Source organism: Poecilia reticulata, chromosome 22 (assembly GCF_904066995.2).
Source record: "Poecilia reticulata chromosome 22, P_reticulata-male-v2, whole genome shotgun sequence".
Classification (NCBI taxonomy): Eukaryota; Metazoa; Chordata; class Actinopteri; order Cyprinodontiformes; family Poeciliidae; genus Poecilia; species Poecilia reticulata.
Window position 1 is genome coordinate 10625074 of NC_088851.1, and position 20897 is coordinate 10645970.

At 40.6% G+C, this 20897-nt stretch overlaps 1 protein-coding gene across 2 annotated transcripts; it reads left to right on the forward strand.

The window, feature by feature from the left end:
• The first annotated feature begins 390 nt into the window (after positions 1–390).
• On the forward strand, positions 391–20686 carry keap1a (kelch-like ECH-associated protein 1a). 2 transcript variants are annotated; one of them, XM_008399298.3, is made up of 12 exons: positions 391–969; positions 8842–9629; positions 11053–11252; positions 11355–11511; positions 12794–12886; positions 13048–13194; positions 13327–13433; positions 14923–15052; positions 15230–15426; positions 17929–18134; positions 18233–18409; positions 19657–20686. In XM_008399298.3, exons 2-12 carry the CDS (start codon positions 9417–9419, stop codon positions 19830–19832), a joined length of 1803 nt encoding a protein of 600 aa, XP_008397520.1. In that variant the 5' UTR covers positions 391–969; positions 8842–9416; the 3' UTR covers positions 19833–20686. The 2 variants fall into 2 exon arrangements, with proteins under 2 accessions (XP_008397520.1, XP_008397519.1); XM_008399297.3 differs by lacking the exon at positions 391–969 and adding an exon at positions 2741–3915.
• Positions 20687–20897: the final 211 nt, after the last annotated feature.

Consider the following 20897-nt stretch of genomic DNA (forward strand, 5'->3'; position numbering starts at 1 on the left):
TGCACTTTGCCCTTTCCTTCCCGTTGCACTAAAATAGATCTTATATAATTTCCAGGTGTAAATTGGACACAGACCTGCTCAAAAATAGTATACAAACTGAAATTAAAGCACATGCATAAAATAATACAACAGAAAACACTCGTTGGTTAGAAAAGTAGTTGAGAGAGTTGCATAAAATTGAGAGTGTGGCTGTTTTTTTGTTTTTTTTTGTTTATGCTGACTCTCTTAATCCTTTATCTGTCCTTGACAATGTGCAAGTCGACACGTTTTTATTGGGTTAATTTTGCATTCGCATGCTTCCTCAATAATAAAAAACGAACACAGTTGCTGTGTCACTGTTGAACAACATGTTATTGGCTTATCGATCACGTTGTTGCATGTGTGTTTGTTGTGCGCCTCGTTCACGTGTTGTATTTTGCTGAGAGGTTCTGTCCTGGCCCTATAAATCTGAAACCTGCCAAGTCAGTAAGAAGTCTGACCGTTTTGAGTCGACAAGACCCAGAAAAAAATATGCACCAAAGATATTTGGGAATGTGTGCGCACACAGATGCATTCCCTGCACCGCACCTTTGGTGACTGTAGCCAGGCTGATTGGTCAGAGGTGGATCATCACTGAGGTATTTATAGAAAAACACCAGAGTTAACTCCCAGGGAGCTGTCACAAGTTAAATCAACATGGGATATTTGCATATATGTACAAGAGAAGGCCTGTCCCGGTACACCCCAAAGAACACACCGAACTCTGATAATGGAGGATCAGGTCAGTAGGAACCCGCAGCCTTGTAAGCTGCATTAAAGAGGACACGATAAGATGAAAAGCCTTATATCTCAACGCACAGATAAGTTACCACTCACCCTGGTATCTTATCTGGAAAGGATTTTATTCCTGTCTGCCTGCCTGACTCACAGGGTGTGGCGCAGCGAGGAGGAAGATCCCCGGCCTGGTTAAAGGTGAAACCAATTTAGCTGGTAAGTTTGTTCTGAGTAATAATGCCATAGAGTGCTTTGTATGTGTGTTTCCATTTGTTTGGAAACGCTTAGAAACAAACAGCTTTTAACAGCTGATTACTCCACAAACTGCTGTTAAAAGGACAAGCCGCTGTGAGAAAAGACCAACTTGTGAAATTTAAATTCAGCCCGATATGAACCGTTCTCTTCAGGACGGAACATCAGATAAAGATGTTTCTCCGTATTGACATTAAGTGGAGATATTTTTATTTTGCAGTCAATTCAAAACAGTTTCATTTTTAGCGTAATAAATGCTGTGCATCTCAGCTGATTACCATTTTATACTAGTTTTACTGGAAATCAGAAATTATTACCACAGGTTAATATGCAGGGCAGATACTTCTGCTTAAGAGTGTTTTATAAGAGGACTATATTTAGAGATAATTATCTGAGCCAGCAAAAAACAACAACATTAGATTAAGACTTTCCCTTGGTTGTCTCTGGATTGCATAAATTTGACTTTTAAAAACATCCTGATACTTGCATGGGAAGTAAATATTTTCTGATCTGATGATTGTTCACGGGAGCTAAATCCAATCGAACCCGTTTATTTTTTTCCATTCTGAAACATGAAGCAAGACCCGCTTCTAGAGTTGCGCGACTAAGCAAATAAAATGCTTAGTCGTGCTCATGCAGTTTGAAATTAGGCATTTGTAAATTTACTGAACTTATCTAACATTTTCCCAATCATTTTGACCATTCACACACACACATTTAGCCACTGATACACAGTCCGGTAGGCTTGGGGTCAAGTTTCGTGCCCCGGGGCACACGAAGAAGCTGAAATCGAACTTACAACCGTCACGATCACAAGACGACGACTCTACCCAAAGAGCCACAGTTGCCTCAAATCAATAAATGGTCTAAATTGTGTTAAAATCACATTGCATGGACAAAACACATGACTGTTAAACATTAAAACAAATGCTTCACAAAATAGGCGAGGCATTCTGAGGAAACTCTGTCTTGCACCCATTGTGCCGAGGGAAAGATGAGAATAGGCAGGAGGGAGAGCGACGAGTGTTAAGTGTGTTTCTGTGTTCAAGACAAACAAGAAGGAGCTGGTTAGCAGCTGCAGTACAAGTCTTCTGCAGTAGAAGCCTTTTTTAAAATTTTAGTTCATTTCAGTCTATTTGTGTAGCACGGTGTTACAACGAATATAATGTCAAGGCACTCTACAAAAAACGCAGTCGAATTTAAACACAGAAATATGCAGTCAGCTCATCTGACATCTTCACATCTTCACTGGCGCTTAAATGCTCCATCCCAGTGATGTGGATGTATTGACGGCAAACAAAATATGTTCACAGCTGGTAGTAGTTTCTTTTTTGTTTGGTTTTTTTTCTTGAGCCTTTTTTGCAAACTCCTTTATGCACTATATCAAAGTAACTGCTCAGGCCAGGTCTGTACTTTGCATCTTGCAAGTCGGGTTTGTTTGAAGCTAGGTGTCTGAATGTACAGCCAAACAATTTAGACTTGCCCTGGCAAGTTTCACTGGCACTTCAAAGTTTGTTATGTCCCCTTAGATCATTGATTAAATCCATCATAAATAAAAAAAAACTACAATTACACAGGAAGCTGTGTTTTAACTTGTTAAGCTTGATTTATTGCCATCAGCTATTCCTGTTTTTCCAATTAATTTGTTTGCTCTGTTCTCTGTTTACTTCAGTGTCGTGGTGGTTTGCACAGGATGAAATGGTTCAGACAAAAAGATAGGAATGAGTTATAATTTTATAGTAAAGTAAAGCTTTAAAGTGTATGTATGCTGCTTAAGTCAGTACACAAACTGGCTTGATAAAAAAAAAAAAAAAAACAGCACCGCTTGCTTCAGACAGAAGGTCTGGGCTCTCGACAAGGTGACTTTAAATGTTAATTCAATATTTGGAAGCGTTGCCAACGGTTTACTCCATCGCTAAAACTACAGGCAGAGCACGATTCTAAAACGGCGCAGAAAGTCGACGTCATCGTTGGCAACTTCTCCTTCTGTTCACTGATTGGCCCAATCGACCGGAGACAATCAGAGTCAAGTGGAGAAAGCTCACTGTGCTTAAAGCGAGTTGTTTTTTTTCTGTGCAGAATTGCACAGGAAGGCAAAGACCAGGCTATACACAAATACGAAGGTTTTGCAAAATCATTCACGCCTATTTAACTATTACACTTTTATCATGTTACAACAAATTTTACTGCAGTTTACTGGACCATATTAGTGAGAAGCAACATAGTGTGTTTATACTAAACTTACGTGGGTATTGCAATGTCTTTACTTATTCATCTTAATGGTTTGTTGCATTTTATGTTTTGAAAAGGTTTCCTTGTCTACAAAAGTGAGTCATGATGAGTCACTGGAGGAAAATGAGTATCTCAAACAGTCCTATCCAAAGCTTGCCTTTCAGTCTCGTCTGGGATTCTGTTTTGAATTTCCTGCTCGATAAAACGTTGAAAATGAGTGTAACATGGACAAGGGGGTTTTCCCCTCCCGTTGCATGATCTGCTTTTGCCAGTCGTGTAGCTGCTACTAATGGCCAAGTCTTCAGTGTGCGCAGTTCAGTTTCAGTTTGAGGAATGCTGCTCCGGTCTGTTTACCTACTGCTGGCTGGCCTCTCGTTGTGAAAAGTTGCAGAGTCATGGAGGTGTAGAAATTTCCTCCCGCCCTCTAACGCATCCCGTCGAACGGCATGCCCTCTGAAACTACGGCTGCTGCTGCACTTTGAACCGAGCACAGTTCTGCTTTTTTGACGTAGCATGGGACGGACAGTTTCCTCTAAGAGAGAGAAAAGGGGACAGAAAGCAGCAACCTGCCTGCCACAGGAGAGCTCGTCCTTCGCTCGGACAGCCACCCGAACCCTGCTTCGGTGTGAATGCGGACCGCCGCGTTTTGTTGTTGTGACCCGGGGAGTTTGACAGCTGGTGAGTTACTACAGCTGCTTCACACGCCGCGTTGACGCTCGGGAGAAAACCAGAAATCAGTGTTAAATTACGACAGTTCGGGTGTTAGCACTCGTGATACGACTCATGGCAACTCTTATCCCACATTTAAAATCCTATTAGTTTATAGGTTTTTTTTTTTTTTTTTCCTGAACGGGCGTAGAGTCCTAAAAAGAAATTGAAACTTACTCACTCCGGTTTGTTGACGATCTTTGCAGTGAGATAAGTGGCTCCAAATATCCCGATAAATGAATGATTAGATTAATATTATTGTTTAATTTTAAAATAATATAACAAATGCTCCATTATTATTTATGCTACACCCCCCCCCCCACACACACACACACACACACACACACGCTCACTAATTGTAACCTGTGCTTTCCATCAGTTTTGAATTGATATCGTTCAGGTTTAATGTGTAGTCAGTGTAACTACTAGCATGCTCATTTTCTCTGCTTAGACTTCTTGGTTCACTTAACGGCACCCCTAGTGGAAATGTGTGAAAGCCCTTAAAATAAAATCATCTTATTTTGCAGAAATAGACATATAATTATATAAAAAAGTCAAATCCAATCTTTAGTTTGAGCACCTATATTTAGTGTAGCAGAAATCCCATGTTTATATGTATTTGTTTATATGTATTTTTATTTGCAAACCTATCAAGTTGGGACGTAGGCAGCGTCTAACGGTTTCTATGGAGACGGGTTAACCTCAACATGCCACTCTTTGCTGCAGATCTGTAGATAAGAGGTTTCAAGATAATTTTTTCTTATCTTCCTCATCATCCTGTTCACTGGAGGATGACAGGATGAATATTACTCCTCATCCAGCCTGGTTGGTAATTATTCACTGAAAGAAATGGGCCTAATTGATTACTGATTGGATACCTTAAATATCAGATTAACTTAGAACATTTATGAATGTATAAATTGAAAAAAAGGGTTTATGTAGTTATTTCTGAAAAGATTGTGAAGAGTATTAGTAATTTTGTCACCACTTATTTTTATTTATTTATTTTTTAATCTCTTTATAAGGGATATTTTTCCCCCCACTGAATAAATTTATTGAAATTAAAGGTTTGAGTTTTCAAAATTTTCCAAGTAAAGTTTATGCTACAGTGAAAAAAAATATATAGTTTAGGATTTATATATTTATATATATATATTTCTATTTTTTTTATTATTATTATTTTTCTACGCAGAAATTTATGCATGTCAGGTCTTCCATATGTCCTGTAGCAGAGCATTTTCCTCAGCTAAGAAGCGACTTTAACCTAATTGCTGACTTCAAAAAAGTTTTCCACATTTTTAAATGGTCATTTGATGGGACTCTTTCTCTTCTAAAATACATAAAGGCTCAAAAGTTATTTTTTGGAGGTTATTTAAAATCATCCACAAGTCTACACAACTATTCAAGATGAAAATATTTGAAGCTGAGGCATTCTTTGCAGTAAAATTAGATATGTCAGTGGCCTGAAAGTATCTTGGGCAGGAGCAGGACTGAAAAGCCTCAGGGCTGAAATAATACAAGAGATTAACATTGTTTCTTCTGAAAAGAAGGTATGCAAATAACCAACTGGGAAAATGTCAAGTCACTGCAAGTTTCTAAATGCATCTTGGGAGCGGGGGTTTTGCTTCAGGAGCTTCCTTATTCAAAGACCTGCTGCTTGTCACGTTCCATGTGCTGCAGCAACTTCAGCTCAAAGCTTACAGCACAGGTTGGAGTCAGCTGATTGCTGTTCTGCTCGGTGCTGTGTGCAGCCTGCCAGCACAACCAGTCTGTAAATGGTTAACTCCTCTCCTCTGAGCTGCCAACGCTACGTGTTGAATTCTGTCCTGGGCAGACTCGCCGGAGAAACGGTGATTAAAGTCAAAGGGTGTTGGTCAGTCTTTGTTTTGAATCGGGTTTTAATCTGTTTTCGTCCCACTTTTTCACTGCTACTCTGTTCCTCCACTAATTGCAAGTGCATTTTTAATGCGTTGCATCATTCTAATCAGCTAACTGGGAAAGCTCTTTGCACATCTGGTCCTGAAACCACTGAGTTGGTCATAATGACGTTGTAATGTTCTAACCTCTGCACGTTTTGCAACCTAAGCAAAGCAGGCAACCAGGGACTGGGACACTGATGGAAAACTAGGTTCACCCAGCTGCAGTATATGTGTATGCATGCTCATTCATATGACCTACAAAAAGCTCAAGTGAAAGTTGGAGGTTACACAAAATTGATTATGCAAGTGCTTTCCTTCTATCTGAACCACCTTTGGCTTTGCTCAGTGAAACATTCACTACGTTTGGAAATCTGTTCATATGTAAAGTATTACTCAAAGGTATGCACCAATTTGTTAGTAACAGAAGGTTGTTTTTTTTCCTCCTGTCAAATGTAACGTTTAATATTTTTTTCCTGTTTCGAGCAGCAAAAGCGCGTCTCTTTTTACCTCAGAGAGGCGCTGGTCAGCTTTCCGGCTCGATACAGCTGCCCGGTTTCCCCATCATACTAAAAAATGTGCTGCATGTTTTTTGTTTTGTTTAGTTTTGAAGATTATCATCGTTTATGCATCACAGCATATGTTCCTAACCTTTATCTGAGGTGTAGCAGAGTGTTGATTAGTTTATAGATTGAAAAATGAAGGAATTAGTTTCATTATGTTTAATTTTAAGAAAATCTATATTTTATTTACTTTTTTTAATACTTTTTTTTAATTCAGATATATAGTAATTAAAATTATCCTTGTCATATGCCAATATTTTTGAAGAAGTATAATAATATGTACTCACTAGCCACTTTTTTAGGAACAACTTTTCAGTTCCTTGGTAAGCCAAATAGCAACTCCAGCAGCCAATCACGTGGCAGTAACCTAATTCATTTTGGCATTTAGGTGTTACTGAATTAACACAAACAAAGCATCAGAAGGTAGATCTAAAGGTCTTTGAATGTGTCTTGTTGCTTGTTGTCAGATGGGTTTTGCAGAGTTTTTCAGAAGCTGCTGATTTGCTGGGATTTTCTCTCAGAGCCGTGTGCAGAGTGGTGGGAGGTGATAACAGCGCAAAGTGTACAGAAGTGGAATTTGGTCCAAACAGAATGCAAGCATAGACTCATTCAGTCTGGTGGTGCTATAATGCAGGGTTTACTGCAGCGTATTATAAGCCTGGCGGGCCACCAGGCTAAGCATTGCTTATTTTTTAAAAGATTTCTTTTTAAATGTTTGCATTTTTTTAAGACCTTATAGTTGGTGTTTAGGTGTTATTCTTACAATCTTTTAATAACACATGATTATCAAGTGATATTTTCAAATTTCCTGTCAACTTTAGACATTTTTTAACTCAAAAAGACGACGGGTCGCTGGATGAATGACTGCCTAGCGCCTCAACCACCAGGCTTAGCAAGTTGTCTGGGGGAAAACCTTGTAATTGAATAGGGGATATTTTCTTGGCACCATTTTTTTTTTTTTTTTTTTTTTTGTTTTGCGGCTACGCTCAGCCTAAAGAAACTACCGGAAGCTCCCTCATTCGGGACTGATTCCCAGCTTCACGATCCGGTAATAACGCCTGATAACATCATTGGTAAGATGTTTTCAGTTGCAGATGTTTTGAAAACAAGTTTCAACGCACAGCTCTCAACTTTCAGGACGAGACAATCGACTTGTGTGCACTAATGCTTTATTGACACTGACATGTTTAATATTCAAGTCAAACTGGTCCAGTCAGCTCAGAGATGAGCTGGATGAGAACACCTGCTTGCTTTTCCCGGAATGGTTTCGCTTCATTTTTCCTAGAGCCTTTTTTACATTCTGAGAAAAGAATTTAGTAACAACAGCGTGACCTCTTGCTGCATTCATTTACTTTTTTTCCCCCCCTTCACCTCCAATGATTGTGCACTTTTTGTGTTTATCAGCGAGCTACTGTGTAGCGAAAGCTCAGGAGTCAATCCTCCGTGACTCGCACTCTGTTAGCGCCTTACCGACGGACAAGCAAACCTTACATACTCATATAGTGTCAATCTAATCAAGCAGAGAAACTAATCATTATGGTTGCAATAATTATTGTAAAAGAAGATTAGAATAGATTGGATTACCTTTCAATGGTTATCAAAAATTATAGCATTGTTGTATTATGCAATGTCATTTTATAACATTATAAAATGACTTTTAAATACCTGCGAACACATAACTCTTCTAAATTACGTAATTCAAGCCAGTCAAAACAACAAACGTCACCTCCAGCTGTGGGAGGGTACTTGAAAACGCCACAAAAACATGCATCAGTGTAGGATCTAAATAAAATAATATTAAACTGTAGGAACGGTATTTTTTTATTTTTTTTTAAATTGTCACTGTATCGAGGTTTTTTTTTAAAGCGGCCAAGATTTAACAAGGTTGTTGAGTCAGGCCCAATCACACCCCGATCCAAAGTCGAGCGTGACAAAAGCAAAAGTGAGAATTTTGATCACGCCTCACTTAGTTTCAGGTCACAGCCTAATGTGTCATACTTTCTGTGACGCTTTTATAGCACTTGAAGCCATTTTTGAATGTGAGACTCTTGTTTGTGTGCTACTGTTGCACTGTAAATAAATAAAAGTATAAGTTCAAATAGATAATCATCAGTATAATAGTCATTAATATTTTTTTGTTTGCTTTTGCTTGGCATTTATTCACATGTGATCAAAAAAGTAAAAAAAAAAATAATAATTTACTATAACTTATGAAAGAAAATGTAAGAATTTCAATAGAAAATGACCTTTTTAATGAGGTGAAAGGTGGAGCATACGACAGCAGCTTTATGGTTTCAGCTAAAAGGAAGTGAAACTTCAACCGCGTTACAAAAGTACATTCTTAAGAGATCTGAATCTCCTGGCCGGTTACTCATTCAGTTAACAGCATCTCTGTTCTCACTCTTCTTCTCTTACAGGCTGAGCATCCTAAAGAGTGGTTTACAGGCCAAAGCCTCCTCTGAATGTGCTCTTCAAAGCAGAACCGAATCTCGTCTGGAACAGCCGGTAACGTCATAATGGATCACCGACGTGTCCCTGAAACCTGTGAAATCCAGACCAGGAAGAGTCTGATTGTCATGGTTTGATTCAAGAGCAGTCTGAACACACACACGCTGTCAGCCACGATGGAGATGAGATGTCTGGATAAGGACACGTTGTGGGGTTCAACATGGTTTGCCTAAGAGACATGACCTGGAGTTGCTGGGATTTCCTCTGAGCTGCTCGGACTGGGTTTTGGGGCTTCGCTGTGGTTACTAATGGAAACGAACGTCATACTGTTTACATCCCACGTCTCTCGGGAAATCCAAACTTGACTGAATAGATTTTTGTGTAAAGGTTCTTTGTGAGATGGAGCGCGTGAGGAAGCGTGCTCCTGTTCAACGCCTGACGCCAGTGACATAAGAAGTATTTAAACCGATAGAGACTGTATGACTCTGGCATCCTCACGAAACACAAACCCTTAATCTGGAGTGTTTCTTTCACCGACTCTAGCATGCATTGCCCCATCAGGAAGAAACGTCCCACGTGCGACTCTGATTTCTCGGCCATCGTTGTTCCCTCCATGCACGGGTCTGGCTACCTTGACTATACTGTCGAGAACCACGCCTCCAGGTCCTTTTTGGCCATTGATGAGTTTAGACGGCAAGAGATGCTGTGCGATCTGGTGTTGCACGTCACTTACAAGGACCGGACGATGGACTTCAAGGTAATGCCGATCCCAGATATACAGCACTTTTGACCTTTTCTCATATGTTTTTCAGATTGTCGAACTCTTGAGTGCAGCTCTTGTAGTTACTTAGTACACCTGAGTCCCTGCTGTGTTGGGGGCATACTAGGGGTTGTACCAGCTTTGCATATCAAGATTTTCAATTATATTGAGGGATGAACTTTAACTGGGCCACTTTTGCACAAAATAATTAAATCGTTGACATTTTATGGCTTGCAACCTGCAGACTTTGCTTTACCCTTTGACCTGCTGAATCTGTGTAGTGCGTCACTATAAGTTGTCATGTGAAAGGGAGGATTAATTCTTGCAAGACAATGTAGTTCATCCAGGAGGTTTTGAATAATTCGCATATTTCTCATTGCAATTATCAAATTTATTTTAGGTGTTGTTTATGTGACTCGAGCTCATGGCCTCCATTAGAATCGTTTATTAGAAATAGAAAAGTTTAATATGTGTGTGAATTCCAGTTTAGACGGAAACAGATGTTAGTCAAACATACATTATTCCAAACTCCTGTCCAACCAACCTGATGACTGACAGCTTCTTCGTTAACTTACTGTTTGCTCTTTTTTTAATAGTTTGCATTTAATCACACCTTCACCTTACTCTTTATGTCAAAAACTAATAATTTTATTCTGCTTTTTTAAAGCAAGTTATCTATCCCAGGTAGCTATAAGTTGAGTAATTATGCAAAAATAAATAAATAAAAAATCTTATTTTTGACATAGTGGCTGAGTTGTCACAACATTTGCGAACTTCATGTATTTTAATATTAAATGTTGACAAAATGCTTCCAATAAAAACGTCGTCTGAGTTAAACAGTGGATGTTATTAAACCTTATGTATTTATGGTTTTATTGTACCCTGGTTTAATTTCAATTTCTTTCTTGGTTATAAATTATTAACAGGATTTGTTCCCCTTAAGATAATCTGAGGGATAAATCTCTGCTACAGCTGGTTGTCAGTCTGCGTCCGATTCTTTATAAATGTCCTGCCAAAATGACCTAAATATATGTATTACACTAAATACCTGAAGATCTGTGTCTGTCCAAAGGAAATTCAAATAATATATTCATTTTGGAGTTGAGGTTGAAGATGACAAGTTCACAATTAAGTGATCAGGAAATAAAAAAGCCAAAAAAAGGAAAAAGATTGGTTCGTCCATAAGCTTTTGGCAATATATTATGAAGTAAAAATGAACTTTTTCAAGATTATTTTTAAAAAATTGAAGCATCCACAAGAAGTTATTTGCGCTGAAAGAAACATTTTAAGGTTTCCCCTCATACATACTGCTTTCTTTACCATTTGTTGTGAGTATTACGTTTCTAAATAAGCTTGTATTCGTCAGCCTTGACCATCCTGTGCAGTACTTTGTTATCAATGACTACTGGTGTGTTTTCAGGTTCACAAAGTGGTGCTGGCCTCCTGCAGCGCCTTCTTCAGGGCCATGTTCACCAGAGGCTTCAAGGAGTGCAGCGCTTCGGAGGTCACCCTGCGCGACGTGTGCCCCGAGGTGGTGGGAAGACTCATCGACTTCGCCTACACGTCCCACATCACGGTGGGAGAGAAATGTGTGCTGCATCTGCTTCTGGCCGCCATGAGGTAAACGCTCCTAAATGGCAGCGCGGCTTCGAGGGAAAACGGGGTGAAACCGAAAGGTTGACTCTCTCCTCACGCTTTGCTTTTCTCTTACTCCCCGGGAAGATACCAGATGGAGGACGTGGCCAAGGCGTGTTGCGATTTCCTCACGAAGCACCTGGAGCCGGCCAACGTCATCGGGATCTCCCGCTTTGCCGAGGAGATCGGCTGTACGGAGCTGCACAAGACGTGCCGGAAGTACATCAACTCGCACTTCAGTGAGGTGAGGAGCTCAAACCGTTGAGTCTCTTCGTACGGTTTGCTGAAAGCTTCGCTCTGGTGAAACGTATACCAAGAAAAGCAGCTGTACGTCCTGTGAATTCGGTTTAAACGCTGTACAAAGAAGGAGACCACTGTAAATATCGACAATTTTAGATATTGCTTCTAAAAGTAAATCTGACTGACTGGGTAAACAGTCTAGCTTGCTTACAATGATTTCATGCTGAGTTGTTTGCTAACATGCCAGGTTGGTGCTACCGTGTTGTTTTTATGATAGTTCCACTCATGAAAACGTTTGACGAAACAAAACAAGTGCTCTTTTTCAGAAACTTGGCACTTTTCTTTGAACGTCTTCAAATGCAATGATCGGTATTTCAGTTGCTTTCTGCACAGCTCTGCTACACTGTGATCTGCCGAGTGATATCACATCACACAGATATCTGAACAAAGCAGAGAACACTGCTAAGATGGACCGAGAGCCAGCCAGTATGTTTTTTTTTGTTTTTTTTTCCGTTAACGTCACTATAAAAAATTGAAAAATGCTCACGTTCGTAAAAATGAGCTTTTTACGGAACTTTGGGCACAAAAATGGATCTGAATCTAGCAGTAGCCTCATCAACATGTACCAGGAGTTTTTGTGGGAGACCTTTGATGATGATCATTTAAAAAAAAGATCTTTGATCAGGATAGTTGGAGCGTTTACATGATCTACATTTTCATTTTAGTCTATTACGTGTCCTTTGCCTGAAGTAACTCAGCCTTGAACTTTTCCTGGCTGTGCTTCCAGATCCTCAGTCAATTTCAGATAAATTTCCACATTCTTTTCCCTGCTCTCCACTGACTTCGCATCGTCCACCACGCGTGTTAGAAGTCTAGCCGTGTGGGGCGTCCACTCATAAACCAGCGCCATTGAGACTCCTCAAAGCAAGATGCTGGTTATCAAAGAAGCTAACAGCTAAATCGTTGGTTGCTGCATTTCACTTGTGCAATGTGAAATGTGTCACACAGCATGCTGACCTTGCACAATCTGATAAGTCAGCAAAAAGTTCAGCTGCACTGTGTCATATCTGAAACCCAACTGATTGGTATCAGGGACAAACTACCAAAGCTCAAAAACTTTGGCACATGCGTTATACTTTAGGTTGGTGATTCACTCTTTGAGGCTGCGGTTTTTTTCCCCTCTGTGTGACATTTTTAGATTTGGGAATGCAGCAAAATCGTTCAACATGAAAAATACTCAAAGTGAGCGTTTTCTAAAGCAGCTGGTTTGGTTTTTCTAACTCTAGGTGACCAAAGTAGACGAGTTCTTCAGTTTGTCTCACTGCCAGCTGCTGGAGCTCATCAGTCAGGACAGCCTGAAGGTGCTCTGTGAGTCTGAGGTACGTAGCAGCTCCACAAACAAATGGTTGCATCTATTCAGTTTCTCCCCTCCACACTGATCTGCATGTTGCTTCCTAGATTTTTTTAAATTAAATAACGACATTGCTTTCACACTTTTCTTTTTCACCATAATTTGCATGTTAAAATAACATCCTTACAGGTGTATAAGGCGTGCACAGACTGGGTGAGGTGGGACATGGAGAGCAGAGCCCAGTACCTACATGCGCTGTTGAACGCCGTTCATATTTATGCGCTGCCTCCCAAGTTTCTAAAGAACCAGCTGCTGTCCTGCCCCATCCTCAGCAAGGTAAAAGCCACAGCTCGGAAATCTAACCAGAGTTATGTTCTGCTGGAAACCGCGCATTCGAGTGTTTAGTTCTTCGTTCAGTTTCAGACTACTCGTGCTTTTTAAATTGTTGTTCATTTTGTTTATCTCCAGGCCAATTCCTGCAAGGACTTCCTGTCTAAAATATTCCAGGAAATGACGCTGATGAAAGTTACTCCTGCACCCATTCGTGGAACCCAGCTCATCTATGTGGCTGGAGGGTATGATCTCTGTACATTCTCAACAGCAGCTCGATTGTTTTCTTTGGTTTCATACTAATGGATTATATTTGCCTCCAGAAAGAGGCTTAGACTGCCACCCAGTGGATTATTTTAGGAAACACAGCCATGCTTCTCAAAGAGGAGGCATTCTTCCTTCCCAACTTTTTCTAATGTCAGCAGTTTTCCATTCAGTTGCTGATAAATAAGTTTTTTTTTTTTTTTTTAGGACTTTCATTACATATGAAATCACATTCATCTGCTTGAATCTGACAAAGTAACAATTATTCCTGTGGCTGCTGGACTATTATTAACTATCACCGTTAGAAAAAGATTATCTTAAGACTTAACCAAACATAAAATAAACACCACGTAAACTTAACATGCATTTCCAAAAAATATATTTTCAATTGGTACATGAAAACTGAAGGGTTTTTGAAACTACAACTGTTTGAAACATTAAAATAACTTGATATTAGGAATCAATTAATTAATGCCTAAAGTCAACACATGTAGTACGAACAAAGACTATCTAGATATTCTAGATATAAACATCTCTGTATGTCCATCCATCCATTTTCTTTACACCTTTGTCCCTTAGTGGGGTTGGGACGTGCTGGTGTCTATCTCCAGCTAACGTTCCGGGCGAGAGGCGGGGTTCACCCTGGACAGGTCGCCAGTCTGTCGCAGGGCAACACAGAGACACACAACCATGCACACACACTCACACCTAAGGACAATTTGGAGAGGCCAATTAACCTGACAGTCATGTTTTTGGACTGTGGGAGGAAACCGGAGTACCCGGAGAAAACCCACGCATGCACAGGGAGAACATGCAAACTCCATGCAGAAAGACCGGGGCCGGGAATCGAACCCAGAACCTCCGTATGTCTATTTTATGAAATCTACCTAATTTTTCTGCAGGAAGTGAAGAAGATTAAAATCCTGAATTCATTTCAGTTCAATTTAAAATACCTTATTTATGCCAAAGGAAAAATTAAATTGTTGCCAAAACTCATATCATTTAAGTATCTTCAAAGAGTCGTCGTGAACGGTGACGCTTTGGGCATGCGTTATTTCCGGTAGCAGTCTGTCTTGCAGCGTATCTAAAGAGGCCTCTGACTGAAGACGCTGCTGTTGTGTGATGGATGGTTAGAAAGCCGTTCCTATCCATTCCTGTTGCGATTGATTAAAGAGACGGTTTGAACCGACTCCTGTGGGATTTGGTGTTGTAGTTCAGGCTTTTGAGATGCTAATCAGCTGCTCCCAGTTGTAAAATCCGCACCTTGTTGCCACAGTTACGCATCAAAACAACCGTCCGAAAGTAAAAAAAGAACAAAATAGTAAAAAAAAAAATACATAACAGAGCTTCTCCAATATGTTGCCACCATTACCATGCTAATCATGCTAATGCATGAATAAAAATAGTTTTGTGTCACTCTGGACATTTCTCTGAGAACTTACTCACCCTTTATGTCTTTTCTCTCTTCAGATACCGGCAGCATTCCCTGACCACCATGCAGGCGTACGATCCCAGGAGGAACATCTGGATGAAGCTGGCCGACATGGGAACTCCATGCAGTGGGCTGGGAGCCTGCACTCTGTTTGGACTCATCTACGCCGTAGGTCTAATCGCTTACACTGTCGAGTTTGAATCAATAAATAATATTTTTCCTTTATAAATTGATCAAAAGAATCAATTTATAAAAGAATGGATAATGTTTGTTTTTTTTTCTTTACTTGAAATGAGACAATTTTCATGTGATTTTTTTCTTTTTCTTTGTTTTTGTAATATCCAGGTGGGAGGCAGGAACCTGTCACTGCAGACTAACTCGGACTCCAGCTCTCTGTGCTGCTACAACCCGATGACCAACCAGTGGAGCCAGCGAGCCTCCCTCAACATCCCCAGGAACCGGGTCGGCGTGGCTGTGGTGGACGGCTGCATCTACGCCGTGGGCGGCTCCCAGGGCTCCGTGCATCACAACACGGTGGAGAGGTGAGACTCTGTGTGCATTGATCTGTACAGGCCCTCCAGAAATAATTCAACATAAGCGAAAGGATGAATGGTGATGAGAGTTTACTTTTAAATCGCGCTGAGCCTCCCTTTGGGTGTTTCTCAGTGAAACCTGCAGAAGTGGTTAAGCAGATTACTGCTCGTAGCCAAATCAGACAAAACATGTTGGGGCAAACCTTTCTGGAATGTCAATCTTGATGGGAATGCTTTGCATCTCCTTGCTGCCTGAAGTAGCTGCGTCGACGTCATTCTGTTACCAAGAAATGGTTTTCTTTCTTTTTTCAGCCCTTTTACAAAAAACAATGGATTTCTAAGAGGAGAATTCATTAGCACTCATCTGCACCGGCCTCATGAGGAGATGATGAATTTCATGAATGCTTTCAAAACATGATGTAAAGAATAAATGTTATAAGCATTCATAAGAATTATGTTATTGAAAAAAACAAGGCAAGAAATTCACGGAACAGTCTAATGCCTCGGCGTTAATACGGCTAAACTGAGATGAGGAGATAACGTCACTGCGTGCATATTCTGCTGCTGATAAAATACCACGAGTGCAGAGGACGGATTAGCTGGTCAAAGGTTTAACGCTGATGCCGTTCCCAAGGACACCTGGTCAAGGTGACTGTAGCGCAGATCGATTTGTAACTCCAAATCAAAGAACAAAATGCATGACACAAAAAAACTGTAAACCAAGCTGTTTCCTTTTTTCTGTATTATATATATATTTTTTATTTTTATTTTTACTTGACAAAAATCTGTTTGCAAGACATCATCAGTCTCAAAAGCAACCACAACAGCAGTGAGCATCAAATCTGACAAGATCTGAGGTCATTTCCTGTCATGTTGGACAGAGACACTTGCTGCACTCTGATTTGATTTGATTTGCTGTATCTCTGCGGGACTTTGTCCGTTTCCTTCCTCCCCGATCTAATGACTCTGCATAAAAATCGTCTCTGGGTTTGGTTATCTGTTCGTCTCAAAAGCATGAGTGTAATGTGAAATTTAGCGCAGCAAAAGTTAGCTCCCAAACGAGCTTTTTAACTTTCTTAATGTACTGTATTTGTAAACTTGCACCAACTAATGGGGTATGTGCAGGTGCATCTGGTCAAACTGGAGAGCATGCAGACTTTGCTCCAAATTTCTCTGCATTCATTCTCTTACTTCTGCTGCTTGTTCGCCTTGTTGTTGTTTTTTTCCTCTTCCTCTCAGCTTTCCACTAATGGAAATTTAAATGTGCTGTTCCTGCCTAATTGTCTTCTTCTGCTGCTGCTGCTGTTCCTGCTTGGTTCTCTTTAGCTTTGTTTGGTCTCTGACCTGAAACCCCATCAGCCCCCTCTGCCCCCCCCCCAGGCTCTGAGGTCAGAGGCTCCTTCCTTCCTCACACGCTCAAAGAACAGAGAGGCATCGAACACTCCCTGACATGTCGAACAATACGGACACGGAGCGATAAGATTGGAGCTAAAAATCAAAACTCGCACCGTGTTGGTTAATAGAGACGTAGTTCAGCATTTACGCCTGACTTGTCTGACTGAAATGAATTCAATATTCTGAGGGCACGTTGCTGCACACAGACACCTGTTACCTCTAAAGCCGTGTCAGCTCTGAGCGTTTTAAGCGTTCGTTCCACATTACGGAGAGATTTCTGCGGTCGCCGACAGATGCCTCAAATTGAAACCAAGTTTCGTTGGCGCTCCGGGCCGAGCTTCCCCTGCCTTTTAACTCTTTAAAGATTCACGTTTGTTTTACTTTGTGCAAGTGCAGCTCGGTGGGTGTTATGTATAATTCATTCAACAAATGAGTTTCTGAAGAAGGTCCCGAGGGGCCAGAGAGAGAGAGAGAAAAAAAAGTAGAATCTAATGCATGCAATTAAAATAATGAGGTTTACAGAGACAAGATTTGATGCGTTGTAAAACTACAATGAATTCAGAGTAAATTAATCTTACGAACAAATTTTACTTTGCTTGTAATTTCATCCTGTTTATTGAGATCATTAACCTGAACTATTCCGCTTATGATTCCCCCTCCTCTACGCCTCACATTCTCCAGCTTTGCAAATTAAACTTTTTTTTTTTTTTTTTAGAAATTCTTAGACATGCAGGAGCGTATATTTACAGCTAATCCAACAACTTTAATTTTCATGCGAAATCTTGGCGTCGTCTTGAGCCGGTAACTTTTTAAAGTGTCTCCAGGTCAACATGTTTGCCTCCAGCCGGCCTCCTCTGCTGTTTCAACATCTTCAGCTTTGCTATAAAGCTTGTTAATATTTGCCGAGCACGGTTGCGGGCTTAACCTAATCCACTCAAAGTTGACTGGCTCTCGCAGACCAAGGAGGTCGCTGCACTCGGCCGCGCCTCCCTCTGCATCCGATTGAAGTCTGCAGAAGTGCTGCGGTGATTTATTGGAGCCGATTGTTAAGTAAAGTCATTAAAGGTAGATGGTGGATGATCGGCCGACTGACTGAACGCCGTTCGCTCCCTGCAGGTGGGATCCGGAATGCAACCGCTGGTCTTTTGTGTGTCCGATGTCCGTGGCTCGACTCGGAGCGGGCGTGGCGGCCTGCGGGGGGGCTCTGTACGTGGTGGGGGGGTATGACGGACAGAACCGCTGGAGCACGGCTGAGCGATACCTGCCCGACTCGAACACCTGGCACCCTCTGGCTCCCATGAACACTAGACGCAGCGGACTGGGTGAGCTGGATTTGACCACGCTTGTGTGTGTTTTTTTTTTTGAATATAAACATTAACAACCTTTTTTTGCTCCTACTTTTGTTGTGTGTGTTTTGCAGGATTGGTTAGCATGAACTCTTACCTGTACGCCATAGGAGGCTACGACGGGCGGAACCAGCTGTGCTCGGTGGAACGCTACAACACCGCCAGGAACATCTGGGAGCCCAGGGCCTCCATGAAGCACTGCCGCAGCGCGCTGGGCGTCACGGCCCACCAGGGACGCATCTACGTCTTCGGTCAGTCTTGGCGCTGATTTTGACCGCATAACACACAAGTCAGAAAAAGCACAGTGGTGTTTTGATGGCGTGTAACGTCTACAGCAGTTGGAGACAAAACACTTTACTGAGGAGCTGAAAGGAAAAAAAAGTATAAAAGTCTTGTCAAGTTGCTAAATACGCTGAAGTCTGAAACGTCTGCCTGCCACATTTCTCCTCAGCTGTTTATGGAAATGTTTAGATGAACGTTTTCGCAGTTTGCGCGTAAACGTGCAGACTTTGTGCAAGTTCATAATTTAAATATGCTCTAATTACATCCAACTTCAGGCAAACAGACACATAAGTAGCACGTACATTGATTGTATGCTGTCTCCATTTTTATAAATTAAGGAAGTGATGCAATAGAAACAAATAATTTTTCCATCAAATTGCACTCAAGACTGCATCTATATTTGTCAATCTTCATATTTAGCCTTTTCCGATGGTAAATGTATAAATCGGAGTAAGGATTTCATTTTAATTAGCACTCCAGTGCAACCATTTGCACTCAGCTAATCAGTAAACATTTGTAAGTTCAGCTAAGGCGTTTAAAGAACGCATGAGAATCCCTGTTTCCTGTCAAATGTCCTGTAGGAAAGACGGGAAACATGTGAAGGAAGGTGCAAAAGAAACTTCTTTTTTTTTTACCTACATGCCACATTCTTTGGATGTGCAGATGGATTAGATCAAAGCGTGCTCATGTCTTAGAATGGTCTAGTCAAAGTCCACACCATTAGGAATCTGTTTTAACACTTTATCGTTGACACACTACTGGTCTGCCACCAGAAATCCTGATTAAACACTTCAGAGTTTGTAATGCGAAGCAGAATAAAATCGTTTTTAACGGGCGCCATTTTAAGGCAGCGTAAGATAATTTTAACGACACCTGATTTTATGCCCAGGTCATAAAATCTCTCTGTGTTTATGTGTTTCCAGTATTTTTCTTCTGGTTTGTTAGTTTGAAGCTTGAGAAGAACAATAATGCCGTAAACTAATTAGGTCATTCTGATTGTTTTGCAGGCAGGTCGATAAGCAGGTGATGCTTTGTTTTTACAGAGAAGGATGGACTCTGCCTTAGCTTTAACTTTAATGTCAGCAGGTAGTGAAAACATTCACTATGGATATTGAGTTAATATACATAAAAACTATATTTTCTAATCCTGAACTGGGCGAATAAACTGGTTAAATGACTTTAAGCTGATTCCTTCTTTAACGCCGCTCTGTTTCAGGCGGGTTTAACCAGCACGGCTTCCTGTCCAGCGTCGAGTGCTGCTGTCCGGACCAGAACGAGTGGGCGCTCATCACCGACATGCCCGCCGGGCTCAGCGGCATGGGCATCACCGTCACCATGGAGCCCTGCCCCGGCCCCCTGCCCGAACAGGAAGACGAGGATGAATCCATGTAGGGCCAAAGGAAGAAAAGGTGTTGCAAATTAAAAAGCAAAAAAACAAAAAAAAAACGAATGAAGAGGGTTCATGGAATCAAGACATTCCAAAATCAATTTAGAAAAAAAAACAAACTTTTTTATGTCGCCTCCTTCATGGACTTTGGAGACGGCACAGTTTAATTCCCCTCCTTGATGGGGTCCGAAGGGTAGTTTCTGTTTCAAGCCACAATCACGCACAAAAAAAGAAGCTGCCTGACTGAAAGGAATGTTTATTGAGACTTTTTCTTAGAAAAAGAAAAGACAAATAAGGCTTTATTTAGCCTTGATGAAGGAAGGACTCTCATGTTGTTATTTCCCCTTTTTTTGTTCCCTACAGGTCGTCAGAGCGGCAGAAAATTTCTAAAAAGTCAATTTAAATAGATTTGATTGTTTCTATTTCTACTCTTTTCTGTCTTTTCTGTTTGCATCTTTGACAGCGATTCTCAAAAGTTAACCCCTGTTAAGCATCAATGTTTTTAGACTTACACCAGTGAGACCATGCTGAATAATTTTCTTCTAATTTTCACCTTTAAGTTAATCTATATCCTTTACTATTTACTATTTTTAAAAACAAATTTGCTGTGTGGCAAATGTAGCTGCATGGAGTAATCACTACTCTCTGCAGCTGTTTTTAATGATCCCAATGCAGAAAAAACGTTAACCCTGTTTATCCATCTCAACATTCATCAACCTGATTACATATCAATTATCGATATATTGGTTATTGCCATGACATTATTCTGATTCTACTTGTTTCGTTTCCAGTTGAATTGTACGATATAAATGTAAATGTTTGTCATGGTCTCATTTCTTGGTGTTTTAACTGGGTTTTTTTTTTAAGTTTTGAGAGCCACTGGTTCCTGTTCAGAAGAAGCACTTTAAAAAAAAAAAAAAAAAGATTTTCTGCTGTTCATTCAATCCCCTAGTTTTCGTGTACCAATATTCCTGTGCAATCTTTTTTTTTTTTTTTATTGTTGTCTGTGACGATAAATGTAATTTTCTAAGTTAATTATAAACATATTACAAGTGTTTCCGTAATAATCC